At 41.3% G+C, this 18846-nt stretch overlaps 1 protein-coding gene across 1 annotated transcript in view; it reads left to right on the forward strand.

Moving 5' to 3' along the window:
* PHEX (phosphate regulating endopeptidase X-linked) overlaps positions 1–18846 on the forward strand; it is a 107627-nt gene that overhangs the window by 28992 nt on the left and 59789 nt on the right. Inside the window, exons 7-11 of the mRNA XM_063343089.1 lie at positions 3838–3954; positions 6642–6725; positions 7036–7181; positions 13738–13831; positions 18115–18243. Of these exons, the coding sequence (XP_063199159.1) occupies positions 3838–3954; positions 6642–6725; positions 7036–7181; positions 13738–13831; positions 18115–18243 (570 nt within the window). The remainder of the gene's footprint in view (positions 1–3837; positions 3955–6641; positions 6726–7035; positions 7182–13737; positions 13832–18114; positions 18244–18846) is intronic.

Consider the following 18846-nt stretch of genomic DNA (forward strand, 5'->3'; position numbering starts at 1 on the left):
GAACAACCACAACTGCTCTCCCCTCATCCACCAAGATATTTATGTAATTGTAGAAGGTTATCAGGCTGGTTAACTGTGATTTCTCCTTCATAAATCCGTGCTCACTACTCCTGATCACCTTGTCCTTCATGTCTTTGGAAATAGTTTCCAGGAGGATTTTCTTCATCACCTTCCCAGGGATTGGCATGAGGCTGACCAGCTTGTAGTTTCCTGGATCTTCCTTCTTGCATTCCTTGAAGATAGGAGTGATACTTGGCATCTTCCAGCCTTTAGGAACCTCTCCTGACAGCTATGACCCTACAAATATTATCCAGAGTGGTCTTGCAATGATATCAGCCAACTCCCTTAACACTCATGAATGCAACCTATCAGAACCCCTGGATTTACTTATGTCCACTGGTTCCTAATCTGGTCCTCTTCCACTAAGGACAGGCCCTCCTTGCTCCAGACTTCCCATCTGCTCTCAGGGCCCTAGGATTCCTGAAGGCCAGTCTCACCAATATAGACTGAATCAAAGCTAGCATTGAGTGTCTTGGCCTTTTCAGTGTTGTTTGTCACCCTGCTTCATTTAGCAGCAGATCCACGTTCTCCCTAGTCTTCCTTTAGCTGTTATGTATCTGTAGAGCCTTTTCTCATTGGTCTTCACATTCTTTGCCAGAATCAACTTCAGGTTGGCCTTGGCTTTCCTAACCATATCCCTGCAAGATTTGTCAGCAACTCTATACTCTTGAGTCACCTGTCTGTGCTTCTACATCTTATACACTTCCTTCTTATGTTTGAGTTTAGTTAGGAGCTCCTTGTACACCCATGCAGGCCCCCTGCCACCTTTGCTTCATTTCCTACTTGTCAGAATGGACCTTTCTTGAGTTTGGAGGAGCTCAGGTAGAGCTTCATGCATTCACACTGGTGTCTCGCATAAAGGACAACTCCCTGTCCTCACCTTCCCAGCCTCTCCTTCCTAAAAACCCTGTATCTATCCATTGCAGCACTCCAATTGTGCAAGTTATCCCACTATGTTTCTGTGATCCCAATGTGGTCATAGCCCTGTAACTCCACACAGATTTCTGTTTCCTCCTGTTTGCTCCCCATGCTATGTGCGTTAGTGTAAAGGTATTTCCAAGGGACATCCAGTCTTGCTGATTCTTCTGTATGGCCTTGAGAGCTTTCCTTATAAGACTGTCCCACAGGCACTTCCTTCTTTACATACCTACCCTCAAAGGGGTTCCATTTCAGCTTTGTTTTGTTGTTTGTTATGGCCCATCACCCTGGGCCCATGGCTTGCCTACCCTATCCGCACCTTCCTTAGTGGTTTCTTGAGGAATCACTCTCTCCCACATTGTTTCTAGTTTAAAGTTCTCCTTATCGCGTTGGCCAGCCTGTTGGAAAAGATACTCTTGCCCTGTTCAGTGGATCTCTTCCAAGCAAATGTGACTTTTCAAAGAGGGTCCCATCATCACAGAAACCAAATCTCTGCTGCTGATGCCAGCTGTGCATCCTGATGTTAACCCACAAGATCTGTCATGTCCTCCTCAGGCCCTTGCGCCTCACCAGCAGGATCAAGGAGAACACCACCTGGACCCCACGCCCTCGACCTCTGTCCCCATCACCCTGTAGTCATGCTTGATACTTCCCAGGTCACCCCTGGCAATAGCATTGGTGCCTACCAGGAAGAGCAGCAGGGAATTGTAGTCAGAGGGCTGGATAAGCCCCTTCACAACATCCTGAATGTAAGACTTCCAGCAAACCTCCCTAGATGACAAAACAGGTTGGCAGATGGGGGCCTCCATCCCCTGCAGCAGTGACTCTCTTACCACTGTCACTTGCTGCTTCCTTCTGTTAGTCCTAGGGGGCTCAGACTCAGCCACAGTGCTCCAATTGATGGCGCTGCTGGGTACTTGTCAGCTACAAGAGCATTGGGCTTCCAGCCTTCATTGAGATGGGAGTTTCCGCTTTCCAGCTCCATAGGCACAGGCTCCTCCTGCTCTTGAAGGTCCAGGTTTTTGAAGCTGCAGGGTCTCAGAGGAGTTCTGGTTGATCTTTCTCATCTCCTTTGAGCCTGTGTGATCTGCTGACCTCTCACAGCTCTTTCACTTGGCAGCGTAGCTTATCTGCATGCTAGAAGAGCGTGTGCCCCAGACTTACTGAGAGGCCTCAGGCACTCCCTGCAGCCTGAGGCTTGCAGAGCTGCATCCTTCATTATGAAGCACCATCTGGGTCCAAGAGTCCAATAACAAAGAAACAGTTACACCAGCGGTGCCCGGGGAACACGTCCTGCGGCGTGTGACTCACTGGATATGAAGGTCTGTGGGCAGTATCCAGCACATGCAGCCCAAAGCTCAAAGAAAACAGCCCCTTGGGTTGTCGTGGGGGACAAGTCATTGCTACTGAAGAAGTTTTTACAGTTTTTCTTCCGAGTTCCCCGAGAGGTTAGTAAGCTTTTTAGCCACATCTATCAGACTAGATCATGCCCGGATACACTAAAAGATTGTGTATGTACTAAAAGATTAAAGGTGAAAATGCATTGGGTTATGGTTTTGCTTTTGTTGCTTTTGTTTGCTTTTGTTGGACTGTAGGCCAGTAGAAGTTGATGAGGAGCAATCTGACCCCTCCAAAATCTCTGAAAGATTATGCTGAGGGGGAGGTATCAGAGAAATCACTACAATATCATTACATACAGTGTATTTTGCTAACATTTGTGTATACACACTGAGACTAAAATGTGCTTTGTTAGGATAGCTTGGGGAGAGCAGAGCAGAGCACTGTAGCAGGTACACGTGTTGCAGTGCCGCGGCAGGAATAGAGGGCTCAGTGGAGGATCCCTTTATCTCCTTATCTTCTCAGCCACTAAGCTTGCACTTGTATACAAGTACTTCTTCAGTCCTATGCTGATTACTGTATGAGTTGGCACAAAATATTGGTGTACACTCATACTGTGATGGGTTGACCTTGGCTGGACGCCAGGTGCCCACCAAGCTGCTCTATCACTCCTCTTCTCAGCAGGATGGGGCGGGGGAGAAAATAAGATGGGAACAAACCTCGTGGGTCAAGGTAAAGGCAGTTTAATAAAGCAAAACCAAAGACTGCATGCGGAAGCAAAGGAAAACAAAAGATTTATTCTCTACTTGCCATCAGCAGGCAATGTCCAGCACTTGCTGGGAAGCGGGGCTTCAGTATGCATAGCAGTTGTTCCAGAAGACAAACATCATAAATAATGAATGCCCCCTCACCTTTCTCCTCCTTTCTCTTAGCTTTTATTGCTAAGCAGACATATGCAATATTCCTTTGGTCATTTTGGGTCAGCTTCCTGGCTATGTCCCCTCCCAAGATCTTGCCCACCCCCAGCCTACTGGTGAGGGGGGGAATGTTGGAGATACAGCCTTGATGCTGTGGGAGCACTACTCAGCAGTAGCCAAAACACTGGTGTGTTATCAACGCCTTTCTAGCTACTGATACAGAGCACATCACTATAAGGGCTGCTATGGGGAAAATTAACTCCACCTCAGACAGACACATACATGTTGTATCCCATTGTAAGAGCTATACATGGTGTCGGTCCAACCCAGAAGTGTCATTTGCATTCCCTGAGATGTATACTTCACGAGTCACAGCAGGTATCTCTGTCTGTCACACATAGTATGTTTACAGTGTTATTTCTCCTTTTTTCCTTGATGACAGCAGGCATCCAAGGTAAGGAAAGCACAACTTCGGTTGCTAGGGTATGGAAGTACAAAGTATTATAGTTCATGCTATAGCTGTGCATTTCTGGTATACTGCTATACTCGAGCTGCACTCGAGAGTAAATCCAATGGTCATTTCACTCTTTTTGTTTCTTTACAGTACCGAGATGCCTTTTTGCAGTTCATGGTTGATACAGCAGTGCTTCTGGGCGCAAATGCTTCACGAGCCGAATCTGATATGAAGTCGGTTCTAAAACTGGAAGTTAAAATAGCTGAGGTTGGTAATCTAACATGGGAGATTGGAGCTAGCTTTTTAAAAAAAATTGTAATCCTTTTTCAAAATGGAAAGCCGTTATATTAACGACCTTAGCAATAATGGGTTTTGGAAGTAGAATGAAAGGAGAAGAACCTGATGAAGAAAGGATGAACGGTATTCCTCACTTAGTTAAATGTTAAACTTATTTCATTCTCAAGGGGAAAAAACGTTAGCCAAATACCCTTGGTCCTTTAAATTGTTGATATGTCAACCAGGTTTGCTAAAGATAAGCCATGGGGCAGCAGGCCAACGTTTGAGGGACTGTGTGCTAGAGAGGCCCTTCAGTCTGCCATCTCAGTGGAGGTAGGGGATGGAGATCTATGTGGCAGCAAGGACATAAGGGTTACTGATGTGTTAGAAACCACAGAAGTGCCTGAGAACGGTTATGTGGGAATTAGGGTTTGTCCCCACAAAAAGCCAATTTGAAGTGCATCTACACCAATGCCCTGGAAGCCGTTGTTGAAGCATTGATCTGCTTGAGGGTAGGAAGGCTCTATAGAGAGATCTGGACAGGCTGGATCGATGGACTGAGTCCAACGGTATGAGGTTCAACAAGGTAAGCCCACTATCGTTTCCACTTCTTCTAAAGCTAGAGAGAAGAATCAGCCTCAATGTTGGGAAATCAGCAAAAGTTAGGGATACAAACTTGACACTGATCTGCGGAACTGCCAGCTGAGCTGAGTGTTTCTTCATATCACCAAGAAAAGAAGCTATCCCCTGTGAAATGCTGGGTCTCCTGGTAACAGAGACGCCTGTTGCACAGGATAGGTGATGCAGCAGGTGACTTTTCCCTGGGTTCTGCTGTTGCAGTCTACAGGAGGAAAGGCAGTGATTCTTCTTAATGATGTGTGTGCGCAGAATTGAGGGCCACCCACAGTAGGAGTAAATCAGTGTTTCCATCTCTCTGCTGAAAGAGAAGAAATTTTGTCAAACCTCTAAATAAAGCCCAATATTCATCCTATTACCTTGAATGGATGGACTAATGAGCAGATACTTCATTGTGACCCAATAGGCTTGAAAAAACAGAAAAACTTTCTTCTGTTTACTGGTGATGTGGTAAGAAGATGCATTGTTACCTCTGGTAGCTGTAATGCTTTATTTAACAAATGTCTTACAGAGCTTTAATCCACAAAGTATATAGGTGAAGCTGCCATATAAGATGACATGGATCATGTAAACAGCCGTCAGTAATGCATACTGTTATGCAACAAGCCATACTTGCTCGTGGCTACCTAATTTCCCTGTAGTATGAATAATCCTCCTAAAATATATCCAGATATTAGGCATGAGTCCAGGGACATGAATTGTTGCATAATGCCTAATGAGCTCAATAATTTATATAAACATTTTACTGTGATTTCAAAGGAGATGATAGTCCTGTTTCTTACTTAGGCTTTTACTGTATCCTGTCTTCCTCTGCAATCGTTTTAAGGGAATATACAATGGAGAACTTGCGTGCTCATGAAGAGACAGCAAGAATAAAGGGAGGATACTTTGGATATAGGAAGGAGTGGCGTGCTTCAAGAGAACTTGTTGTGTACAAGGAAGATTTCAATTAAGTTTGAATTACTGGAGGAAAAGGGAAAGTTTTGAGAGGAAGGGAGCAAATGGGTTCAAGAAGAGTTTAAAGATTTGTCAGATAAATGAAATTTGCGGAATGGAAGAAGAAAGTAACTTTTTTTCTGTGTGGCTTGAGCAATAGTAAAACCGCAGACACTGGAGAATTTTGGTTGGAGAACTGCCAGCTGTCTGGTTTGTCTGCCATCAATCTCTGTCCTCCTTAAACTGTACAGCGTACAGCCTGTTGTATAGGATTTACCTTAGGTCGGGGCTGGAATTGCCATTGGGAATTCTTGTTTCTCTTGAATACTGAGAAAATTTTGAGCTATATTTTGTACTTGGCTTGTTTTTCTATTATGAACCATGCTGCCATCTTGGAATCTGAATGTCCCTTTTCAGTTATAAAAGGACTTGCTTTACCTCTAGGATTTCTTTTGCTATGTACTTGGACTTTGACATTACAGAGGATCCTGAGGTCTGGCTTCTCTGGTCACTCAGTTGAGAGGCCTGGTTGGAGAATGCTTTAATTCATGTCTGGCCTATATACCCAGGTTTTCTGCTATGGAAATCAGGATGCTGGGGTAAAATGAGGAGAAACTGGTGTGTACCTGGCTCTTCCTGAAATGGAGTCAGGTCATAGCAAGAACATGTTCAAATCCAAGAGATGAGATGTTCTTCCAGCATACCTATCTCAAATTTGGCCTTTTAAACCATGTAGTTCGGAGTTGGCTTCTACCTGACATGATGGGATGAATAAGTATTAATGGTGTAGGTGTACTTTTATCTCTTATGAATCAACATGCATTTCCTTAGTATAATCAGAGCTAAAATTGGTCTCATATGTTCAAAGAAGGCATGCAGCTCATTAAATTCCCCAGGAATGAGTTAAACTGACAATGAACTGTGTTCCATTTCTCCTAGTTAAATGCCATCCTCAGAAAGGGAAGTTAATGCCGTGAATGCTTGGAAAACAGGTGGTGAGATATTTATGCACTGGGATTATGACGGACAGTAATGACGTAAAAGCAGGTCCCTGCAAGAAAATCCTTGGTTTGATGGTTTTGATTTTCTTTTTTTTTCCCCACCAGATCATGATTCCATATGAAAATCGAACAAGTGAGGTGATGTACAATAAGATGAACATATCAGAGCTTAGTGCCATGATTCCACAGGTTGGTTGGGGATAATTGCAAAATTACTCTTTTAACATCTGACCTATATAATTAAAATTGCCTTTAGTGCACAGAGCAGCATGTTAAAGGAATACCATTAGGAACGTGTGTACTCAATTACAATATATGTTCTTTTAAATACAGTTACAACTTTAATGAGGTTTGAAAACACATGTAATGACAAAGTGCAATAGTTTCTAAATTTTTAATAAGTAAAGCTTTGAAACCATTTGTCTCAAAGGTGCAACTTAGTTAATAAATTATCTCTCTTCATAATGTGCTTTAACCAGCCTTCTCTTTGTCATTGCAGTTTGACTGGCTGGGATACATCAAGAAGGTGATTGACACCAGGCTCTATCCTGAACTCAAAGATATAGGTCCTTCAGAAAACGTGATTGTCCGTGTTCCCCAGTACTTCAAAGATTTATTCAGGATACTAGAAAACGAAAGGAAAAAGTAAGGATCCTATGGTGGTTTCACCCACACTTATGAGGGCACATCAAATGCTGGGCTTTTCATGGGTTTTTCAGGTGCTTCAGATATTCTTGGAATCAAGACTCTTGGCAAAAGGTCTGTTTGGTTTTGTCTGAATGATGATATAGATATTAGCTTGTGTTTAGCAGGAGAATTTGCCGTTTCAACAGCTTTCTCTTTTTATGGAAAACACAGGTTGCAACAAAGCTACAGATTCATTCCAGCAGATTCATTCAGCATCTCTTACTTGTACAGGGTCTTGTATCTTGTGAAATCATTTACAACTGTAGAACATAGTTGTGAAATGCAGGGCGCTCAGATTAAACATAGTAGATGTGCTTTGCACTGGAAAGCAAGACAGCTTTGGGCAGTGTGATGAAAAAGTGTGCATGAAGATGATATTCCATTTCAAAACATCATTATTGATGACATCTAAGTGATTTCTGTGATAATTTGTTCGCTGATGAGGTGTGTTGCTGAACATTGTTGACAAAATGTTGTCTCCAAAAATCATTCTTTGCTGATTGTATAGCACAGCCATAACTAAATTTAAATTTCAGAGAAAAGACTAATTCAGAAGCATTATTCTTATGTTGTTGCTCTATGTCTCTAGTGACAGAATGCTTACATTAATTCATAGTACCTGTAAAAATAACACACAGATCAAACAATAAGGAAAACGAAAATGATTGATCTGCCTACAGATTATCAAACATCCTTTCTTTATAAAATTCAGACAAATATCGTTAGTGTGACACCAATCTTAATCTTCTGAAGAAAGTCTTCTAAATTGTTCGGGCTGTCCATGCTTTGTAACTCAAAAGAGATGCTTTGCAACCTGGAGGTTTTTTCCATTAGGGTCTTATTCAGGGAAAATCTGAGGATTCAAGAGGAATTAGGCCAGCCTGTCTGTCATGGCAAAAGGAGGCTGGACTAATGTCCAGAAAGAATGGCAAAGCTCGAGACCAGCTTCCTCAACCCCACAGGTCAGGGTGGGCTGTGGGGTGGGCAAAAGCAGTGTTTAATTTCCAGTAAATTCATGCTGCATATTTTATAGCTTATAATGGTTTAGGCATTTTCTGCTCCATCTTACCCTAAGAAGTTTGCATCATAAAATGTTAGAAATGGCAAATAGTGGTAAACTCAACCTAAGCAAACTTCAGATTCTTGTACGTGAAGTCCATCCAAACAGTCACTGCATGATAGCCAAGATCATGTTTATCTATTAAATGATAATGTTCATTACTTAAAATGTCATAGTCTGCTCCAGAAGTAACCTTGTTATCTGGTCTGAGAAAATTAGGAAATCATCTTAATGTGAACTCCTAACAATGAGGTCTTAACATTTCCCTGTAGGGTGAACTCTGAAAGATTAAGAAGGGTATTTTCTTTCAGGTAGTCTCATTTGTCATTCTGCATATGATATTTTAAAGGTTAAATTAATACAAACAACATGAATTTGGTTTGTTACAGTTAATATCTAGACCAATCAAATTCCTAGTGTAGCATTCCAAAATTTTAGATTTGCTTCTATGATTAGAATGTGAATTAACTTCTCACCATTTCAGGAGATGCAGCATCATTACGAGAAGCAGGTACTTCCACCAAGTTCATATTCTTTTCAGTTACAAACCTTCTATCCCTAAATTATACTTTTATTTCCATGCCTTGTGTGTCCCCTTCCCAGACAAACACCCTGCTGGCATGGGTACTGTTCAAAATGGCACAAAAAGATGGTTCATGCCCCAGTGATCTGGCAAAATACTCCATGAAGTTTGTACCAGGTGGAGGGAAGAAGGGAGTGAAAATTAAGTCTGGCTACAGAAGCAGTTTTCAGTGATGGAGGAGACAAGTCATATGGACTTACAATCTTCATATTGAAAACTGCTCCCTTGGAGAACCTGCTGAACAATCTTGAATTGTGAAATCATTCACACGGCAATGTTACTAGAAAATAGCACGTTGGCAGAGTGGAGCGAATTTAGTAGAATAAGGCTGCTGTTTACTCGTCAACCCTGCTGCATATAATCAAGTGACTGTGTGGAGCTTTGGAATATGTACAGTGATGTGGTTTGGAGGTCTGTCTGAAATTCCCAAGCCGGGGCACTGCTGTGAGTCCAGCCCAGGAGCACTGCTCTCTGTAGCAAGCTGCCCAAGAAGCTGAGTAACTAGTAACTAGCCTGCAGGAGTTTCCATCAGCCCTGGGCCAGCTAGCGTAAGTCACGTCAAGTGTGCAGTGCTGACCTAAGTCACACCTTCTTCGTAAGAAGTCTTCAGGGATTCCTGCAGTGTTTTTAGTGTACCAACTAATTTTTAATGGAGTTTACATCTATTACAGGAAGAAGAGTTGTATGTTGAAAACACAGATGTAGCTGTGGTATAAATGAGATAATGGCAGAGCTCCAGTACAGCTGGGCTGTGTGAGGGGGTAGATGGGACTGTGCTGGCACAAGTTATGAGCCCGTTATATCCATTCCCCGTTACCTGTGTGGTGGTGCTTTTTGTGTGAGCCATAAATAGGATACAGTAAATTGTGTCCTTGTTGGGGACGTTTGCAGCTGTTCTTCTCGTGGACGTCAGAATGAATGACTGGTTTCCTTTGCCTTACCTGGCCCCATCTTTGCAGTTTGGGACAATTAATAGAGAAGTACTTTGTAATTCCTGCAGCATAAGAGGAATTTTCTTTAGCCAGGGATGGGGGCGCTAGATCGCCTTTCTAGTCTGAGCCTGCCTCTGAAAAATTAGAGAAGTTACAGCAATTTGACTTGAACTAGTGCCTCTAGCAATAGAGGCAGAAGTTTTTCAGTACTTATAATTTGATTCATGACTCAATTCTGAATACAATTTTCAAACAGACCTCGAAATTTGTGAAAGGGATCTCTTTCTTAAAATGTCAATTAATTTGTCTATCTATCTCATGTTAAATCGATCCTCTTTAATTCGTACCGTGTCCGTTGCTTAAAATATTACAAACCCACAGAATTTTAGATGAGCAACCTACTTTATTCCCGGACAGGGTAGAGAGGTCCTTAGTAGATGTTCATAATCACTGGTATAATTTTAACTGTCCCAGCAAACAAGCTCTTTACCACTTCCTTTGGGAGTGTGTATCACAATAATGGTCACATTGGTTAAGAGTGAGCCTGCCTACACATCTTTCTGTAACAGACATTTTGAAGTTAAAATAGGGGACTGTGTACTGTACTCTTCTGAAAGGTTACAACAACAAATGATCTGGTCTCATCAAAAGAGCAGAGAGGATTTGGGTGTTTTATTTCTGTGCTGGATTTTGCTCCATGTGAAGAGTTTAACCTCTCTGAGCCTCAGTGAACTTATTTGTGAAACTGGGATGTAAATCACTCCAAGATATTCACTTGAAGCATTTCATAACCAAAAAGTGTCAACTTTTAAACTGAATGAAGGTAGATGTCCAATCACTTTTAAGTTTGTATAGTTAAGCAAAAAGGTAAATTGATCATCCCCAAAATAAGTAGACAAATTCAGGTAAAACATGATTTTGTTTTGTTTTGAAAAACAAAATAAAGAACCTCCCCTCCCAGCCTCTTGGCTTTGAAGCAAAACCTTCCTATTGTTTCATACGTTGTATGCATTGGTGGATTCTAGTGTGATTACAACCAGGAATTATTACAAACTCATCAGACAGCTTGGTTTTAGGATGTGTCAGCCTTCTTTTCCTTCCCAAGTTAAAACAAACCTCAATTAATTGTGTGATATTTCCTGTAAGTGACTGCTGCCTTTGTTACTTATGCCTGATACAAAAGTTTTTGAATTCCCATTGATATTAGTGTCTTTGAAAAAGTCACCTTTTTGAGAATCATCCTTTACAAATTTCAGTCTTTCATTCACTACCAATTTGACAGAAGTTCCCCAACTCAAGCATAAGGACGAACGCTGCTGGATGAGAACAAGAAGCACACAGAAGGGAGAATTGATGGGGTTTTTGGTAGCAATTAAGTACTGAATTGTAACACATAATTGGTTTATGATAGCGATCTATTTAGCTGATGTTTTTACCTAAGACTTTTGATCGAAATTAAATCTTTAAAGCTTTTAATCTGTAGGACTTGCGTAAATACTGTTTGAGATCCACAGAGTAGTTACTGCAGGAGCATGGATGCTATTCAGCTCTGCTGAAATGCCTGAGGCAGATAGTTGTGAGGCTTGTGGAGTTTGAATCATTTACAAAACCACCAAGAGCTGAGCAGTTTTAGGGTGCTTCAATTGCTATTGAGTGAGGAAATTCCACGTTGTCAGAAATGTGTTAAGGGGAAAATCTATGCTTTCTGGTATTTCTTAAGTTGGAATGAATTTTTAATGACCCTAAGCATTATCTCAAAATGGTTTGATCATCTAAGCAGAGCTAACTGTTTTGGCTTTTGAACATGTACTGTGTTATAAATGTACATTATTAATGCTAAAAAGCTTTTTCAGATATGTTTTATGATTATTGTGACTATGAGTACAATAGGATATATCTGTATACTGAAAGAGGGAAGGGTGAGAGATGAGGTGAAGTATAAAGGTCGGGACTTATAAATCACAGCAACTCTCTACTCCCCTGTAGAAGTTGGCTCTGTCCGCAAAGACTAGCGAGTATCAGACCTTTGCGGTGACAGCTGGCTTGGGACTGCACCCTTAAGTTTTCCTGTGTGAAATGAGTCGACCATCTTTCTGACCTATAAGCATATGCAGACTTAACTGATGAGTAAAACAGGCTTTGCCCAGGCTGTCACAGATGCACAACTCCTGCGCAGGTTCATGTGAGGATGCACGCTTGTGCCAGCTTCAGTTCAGCTGGATCAGTGTGCAGGGACAGCCAAATCCAGCGGCACTGCAGAGCGCCTGCCTTCCTTGGCCATTGCCTGATCAGGCTGGTCCCCAGGGCACGTCTCAGCCAGCCTGCAGAGAACGCGCAGCCGCCCATCTGCTCTTGGTGTAGTCTTGGGTCCCACTTGAATGCATACATGCTGCTGGAGTTACTGGGTTATCAGGGGGCTTTGAGCCCTGCCAGGTGTCCCTGCCCATGGCAGGGGGGTTGCAACTGGATGGTCTTTGATGTCCCTTCCAACCCAAAACATTCTATGACTCTGTGATCATGTGCTCAGTCACTAGTAGACAATACATAGCTATAGCTTGCCTTAAACCTTTCCATTGTCATCCCATTATCACCTCCTGGGCTGAGTGACCAAGAGTGTAAGACTCCAGCAACAACTTATCTTGAGCTGGAGGCTTCATGTGGGTGGACTGGAGCTTGGTTAGAGGCAAAACTCAAGTTACGGCTCAGGCAAATGCTGCTGTGAAGACAACACGCCCACAAAGCGTGTTTATAACCTGCTACGATTCAGAGGAGGGAACAGTATGGGATGTGTCTGTGAATGAAGCTAATGGAGTGACACTGTAGCAACAGCTGCGCTGCTCCACACCTATGGCAATGGGAGATTGCAGAAATGGGATTTTTAGAGCTGGGAGAGTCGTTCAGACTGTCCATAACAGCATCTTCGATTGCAAAGGAGCAATTTTCCTCCCTGTAGAGAAGTCTATGGCCTGCCCAAAATGTTATGTGTATCCCAGTGTAGAACAAAGACCATTTGGATATCCATAGCTTTAGAGCAATGACTATCCTTGAAAAATACGTCGTGGCTAAGAAAAGTTGAGAATAATACATGTAGGCCATTATTGGATTTGTTTTGTGACTATTTGAAGTTGAATTGTGTATTTCACAATACACTTTTTCCTCATATAGCCACTGCTGAGCATGGAGAGACCTCAATCTAGACTAGATAAATCCTCCAGTGAAGTGCTTGAAGTTTTAGAAAAGGGGCATGGATGTCAGGTCTCCTGGGAATTTTAAAGAAGTTCTTCCTGGATCTCTCAGCCTCAGTTCTTATGAGATTCTTGTTACTGAGACTTCTCTTTTTTTGGTATTTCAATTATCCATCTGCAAAATAAGAGTGGAAATACTTTAAGAACTCTGTGAGTAGTAAGAACTTTTAAAAGCATATTGATAACTTCAAATGAAAGATACATATGTATGATAAGGATAGTGTATATGGGATGGACTGTTATCTGTTCTGTTTCATAGTTATGATTTATGTGCCCAACTAATGAGGAGAGATAACATTCACTTTGATTTACAGGAGAAATCAGTTATTTTCTTATCTCTGGATAGAACTTTTATGCAACTATTATTATGACAGTTCTTGCAACTTCTATGGAAAATGAAAACTGCCTTTTGAAAAAAGCATTACCTAAAAGTGACATACTAGGAGATAGACGTGTTATAAATATCCCCTAGAAGATGGTTATCATGGTGCAATTACATATTGACTGGCTGCAATCATACAGATTCTTCTGTGTAATAGGGATTTATCATTTTGGTCATCATTCATTAATTTTCAAGGTGAAATTTCCACCATGTGGAAATGTTGTTGAAATGTTTGTAAAGATATTTCTGTGAGTGCTTTGAGGTACATCATATGCATTTAGATGTCTGATAAAAATATGTCTGATTTAACAGGACTCTTGCCAATTATCTGGTGTGGAGGATGGTTTATTCAAGGTTATTTAACCTCAGTAGACGTTTTCAGTATCGGTGGCTGGAATTTTCTCGGGTAAGTTAGAGTTTTTACAGCATTTTATAGTGTTTACAATGGTATTAGTGTTGACACTATTGGTTTCCCTTATAGTTGCTTATACCTTTGCAAAACATTAAATGTTTTCCATGCTGGATAAATTTATTGAAGAAACTTTTTTCAGTAGACATACATATTCTTGTACATGACACTAAGGAAAAATATCTTTTAGATTATGTTAATGAGTTTTTGAGACCTCCCCTTTAAAAAGCTTAGTCGTCTTATGCAGAAAATTGAAAGCTGGAAAGTTTTTGAGTTACGTGCCGAGGCTGTGACCTGTGCTATTCCTGCAGGCCAAACCTGTTTGGCCAAAATCTAGGCTTTTGAAAAAAAACCTACTGTTTACTCATGTGTGACTATAGCTCTGGTAAAACAGAAGGCTAAGATTTCAGCTTTTCTAAGCTTGCTTAAACCTTTCCCATGCTCTAGTAACAGCTTTACATGAGCTCTAGCACATCCATACACCGGCCTTTTCCACAGAGAAGCAGATGAGGTGCCTTCCAGCTTGGGGTTGCAGAAGCCCCAGAAGATGTTAGTCCCTGTCCCAAGCTATGAGGACCAGAGCTAATTATCTATTAAGTAATACAGGCATTTATGTAAAACACATATATTTGGTTAAGTGAACCCTGAATAGAAAGCTACCCTGATAATTCTGTGGGCAGCGTGAGGGCTCTTTAAGCAAACCAAGGATGAAACTGAAACTGAAAGGTGCTTTGTCTTGTTTCCAAGCCGCTTTTGTTTAGATGGTGAACTTTTTGTTTGTCACTATGAAAATTAGCTGTGTGGTGACGCCATGACAACAGGAGGCTGGCACGATGCTGCCACTGATGTGGTGCAGGAGGTGTGGGTGCTCTGTCTGCCCTGGTGAGGCATGCAGGTCGCTAATTGAAGCACCCGTCATGTCTTTCCTTTAGTACTGGAATAGTTCTGAGTTGATCACATAACTAAAAATAAACTCCAGTAGCTCGATGGAAACTACACAGGAAAGGCAGTCTCTTATAATTCTGAAGTTATATTCAAATCAGGCTTGTTAAGATGCCATTTTCTTCATGCAAAAATGTGAGAAACTGGCTGTCAGAACCACAGCAGCAAGTTTGTAAGTGTGTCCCCTCCTGGGACATTCCTTGCTAGCCAGGTAAAATAGATTGATGCTGGCCATCAGCCAGCCTGCAGCATAGTACTGAGTTATATTAAGTTATTTTATGGCCAGAAAAAATCCTGGAAGGAAACTTCAAGCTTTGGATACTGTGTGTTTTGATATGGTAACTAGGTGCTGTCACTTCTCTGGTTACTTTCTCCAGACTTTAAGGAGAAATCTAATTCAAGTTGATTCAGTGCTTATTAACAACGTCATCGAGGGTTTCATGTAAGTGGTTGTGAAAACTTAAGAACAGCACAATAAGGGCAGTGAGTCAGCAGCTCATTCCCGTTATCTGCCCCTGGGACCTGGAGATGGAGAGTTAGTTAAGTAAACAGCAACAGCTAATAGTTAATAGCTAAAGTTAAGCGCAGTAAACGGCTCAGGGGAACAAACTTCATGGGTCAGCAGAAAGGACATGAGAGACGGAGTCCAAGGCAAAGGCTTTGTTGAACAGATTTGTCCTGTCAGAGGCTGGAGGACTAATGGCAAACGGGTCCTTTGGGATCATAAAAAGGACCCACCAACCTCTTGCCAGGTAAGTGAAGAAAACATTGAATGATTACTAAAAAGACATGACCATGAAATGAATCAGTGACCCTTAAAGAAAAGGATATCTTTTATTCATTCATTCATTAATTCAGCCAGCCTCACCTGTCATAAGCGTAGTATTTTTTTCACCAGGTCCTCATTTTCTATTGGTGGCTTTTACATCTTACATGTAGAAATCTTGGGTTCAAGACACTTAAGTTCTTTGCAAGGAGAGGGAAAAAGACATGACAAAGCTTCAAAAAACTTCAGGTTGAGAAATAGGACAAACCTGCTGACTCTAGAGAAAGTGCTTTGATTACCACCACATCAGCAACTATCAGCAGCTCCTCTGCAATGGCACTTTGAGACCTGCGAATATGCAGTGGCACCTGGGGAAGAGATCAGTTAATTCTATTGTGGAGCTCTGAATTGAATGGGAGGGCTTGAAACCTGCTATTTATAGTCACGGTTACTACCTGGAGTACTGTGTTTTAGAGTGGTACATTAATATTAGGAGGACCATTTTGAGGGAATTCAACTTGGCTGTTGTAACATAAATATCAATAAACCAGCTGTGAGATATAATCTATTCCTCTCAGCTCTATTTTTATTGGTCTCTCAGGCTGTGCTGCCTTTCTGTCCTCCTTACAGTCAAGCCTCCCTCAAAATAATGGTAATTATTATGTTTAATAATAACATGCCACAGTCTAAAAGCCAGCTCTGTCTACTGACTCTCTTTTGTGGCTGATGCGTAGTCAGAGCTTTCAGAAGGAATTTCAAGCTCTGGTGACTAATGTCATGACTCCCCTTCTTCCTCTGCATCAGGAAAAAGCTCCATTGTGGTGTTACTTGGATCCTGGAGAGAAATATTCTTCTCTCTTTTTTATTCTTCTTCTTTTTTAATTTTTTTTTTGAATGCTGTGTTATAGATGAGTGTTGAAGAATTTGGAAGAGGGGTGTATTTTCAAATTTGTCTCTATTTTTGGCTCTATTACCTTATTATGTATTGCTTTGCCTAATGTGGTTTTCTTATAGAAGCAATGTTCTCTCTGTCATTGAAAATCTATTAGTGCACATACAGTATTAATAAAAAGTGTTTGAAAATGCAATTCACTGGTGTATTTAAGTATGAGTCATTGATTAAGCTTAATTACAGACAATATGATGGAGAAAATCAATCTTTGAACTACCAAAATATCTGACCTTCAATAGCTAAGGGTTAGGCTACTCCGGAATTTTCCAATGAAATCTTTTCCTATTGGAAAACAACAAATCCAAACCTCTCAGTTTTGCTATAAATTTAATCATGGGCTCAAAGGAGGAAGAGAAGACTGGGAAAAAGAAGAGGCTCAGAAACTGCTGGATTAGTGCTTCAGAGGCTTGTATAATCTGTAAGAGGCCAAAATTCTATCCCGCCGGACCTGGTCTGGTATTGACTGTAGTGTGCTTTTATACAGCTGACAGGTGTTAACTATTGGACTGGGATTTTGCTTGTTCTCTGTGGAAAAGCTTAAGAAGTTCCTTAAGTGGAAAGGGAACTCTTTGGACCCTGAAAACAGCAAAAGTTTCTTAAATCAGCACTGCTATGGCTTACATGGAGCCATCTCGTATTTTGTTGTGTGTATTTTTAAAAAAAAATGAACTTCTACCTTGACAAGAAAATGTCATGTTAACTGGGTAAGACTCCACAGTAGCGACATTCTTCCTGTGAGAAACAGAAACCAAGGCAGCAATGTGCTTGAGCTCTATTTCGCCTTGTTCATTGGTGTGTTGACCATTCTTGACTATTTCTCTTTTGAAGCTCGTGTATAGTGGTGCAGGGACATTATCGGAGCCTGGAAGTGACTATTTAACCACCATTCCTTTAGTAAAATGTGCAAGCTGGTCTACCAACATCTTTCTACCATAACATGGAGTGAGATTTTGGGAGGACAAACATATATTCAGTGTTCTTGATGATTCAGACCTGTTTTCTCCTGAAAATATTCTGTTTGTCAAAGAGACTGAAGGCAATAGGCTGTGATAAGAGTAACCAGACAGGTAAATGGCAAAAAGGTGCGGACACATACCTACCAATGTTAGCCATCATTAGACAGCTAAGTTCATGACAGCGGAGGGCTCTGTAGGAGGTGTTTCATAAGAACTGACCTCATTTTCATGAGGATGATCTCCCTAGGCTTCTCACCTAGTCAGTGGAGAGAGAAAAACTTCTTTGGGAGATATTTCAGAGCAGGGATTTTCTAGAGGAAAGTGTCTCTCCACTTAACACAGAAAGACTACCAAGATTAATCTAAAATTGGCACTTGGGAATGCCTTCCTGTAACTAACTCTCTAAGCCTAGCCTCTCTAAATCATTACCATTGCACTGTTTCTAAGTCTAAAATCTTATAGCTATTCTGTGGAGTTCAAAAGATTTGTCATAGCACTTGAAGAAAATAGAAATAACTGTAAAATATCATTACTATTTCCTTTTGGTAGCTATTTGACAAATATGCTTTAGACTGTACAGTATGTGGATGCAGACTTGTGCTCCTTAGACTTGTGCTCCTTAAACAGCATGATGTCATGACCTACTACATGCACCTGCCAACAGGTGATCCATGGAACCACAACTTTGCTGCCTCAGTGGGATAAATGCGTGGACCTCGTTGAGAGTGCGCTCCCCTATGTTGTGGGCAAGATGTTTGTGAAGGCCCACTTTCAAGAAGACAAGAAAGAGATGGTGAGTCTGCTGAGATCTCTGTCTAGAAACTTTGAATTAGCGGCTTCCTCCTCACAAGTTGCCTCTGACGTTAGACTAAAGTTTAAAAGGGAAAAGATTCTTAAAAATGCTTTAATTGAATTAAAAAAATAAAAAAAGACAAGGAGAAAATGGAATAAATTTGAAGAAATGTCACCTTTCTGTCCACCTGGGCACTGCCCATTTCTTCCATATGAACCCTTCAGACAGATATGTAGCCAGATCAAAAACAGGCTGAACACCATTAATTTGTGTCAATAATGACAGCCAGGCTGTGCAGGAACAGAGCGAGGGGTATCGATGAGAAATGGGTTTAGCACAGTTAGTGTAACTTCATAGTAAATTTCTTACTGACTAGTTAAAAAATTGGTCAAGATCTCTCTGCTTCAGGGCTACCCTTTTAAAGCTGACTGTGCTACAACTGTAGTCTAAGCAAGAAAAGTGTAACTGATGTCTGGCCCAAATGAAGGAATGCTTAGAACCATGTAGTGAGAGTTTATATTTGTGATTTGAATCTTTTTTGCTCAACAGTGAAGGAAAGTATTCTTCCACACTGCTGAGTCCAGAGAATAACTTTTAGCTAGA

Source organism: Chroicocephalus ridibundus, chromosome 1, assembly GCF_963924245.1.
Source record: "Chroicocephalus ridibundus chromosome 1, bChrRid1.1, whole genome shotgun sequence".
Classification (NCBI taxonomy): Eukaryota; Metazoa; Chordata; class Aves; order Charadriiformes; family Laridae; genus Chroicocephalus; species Chroicocephalus ridibundus.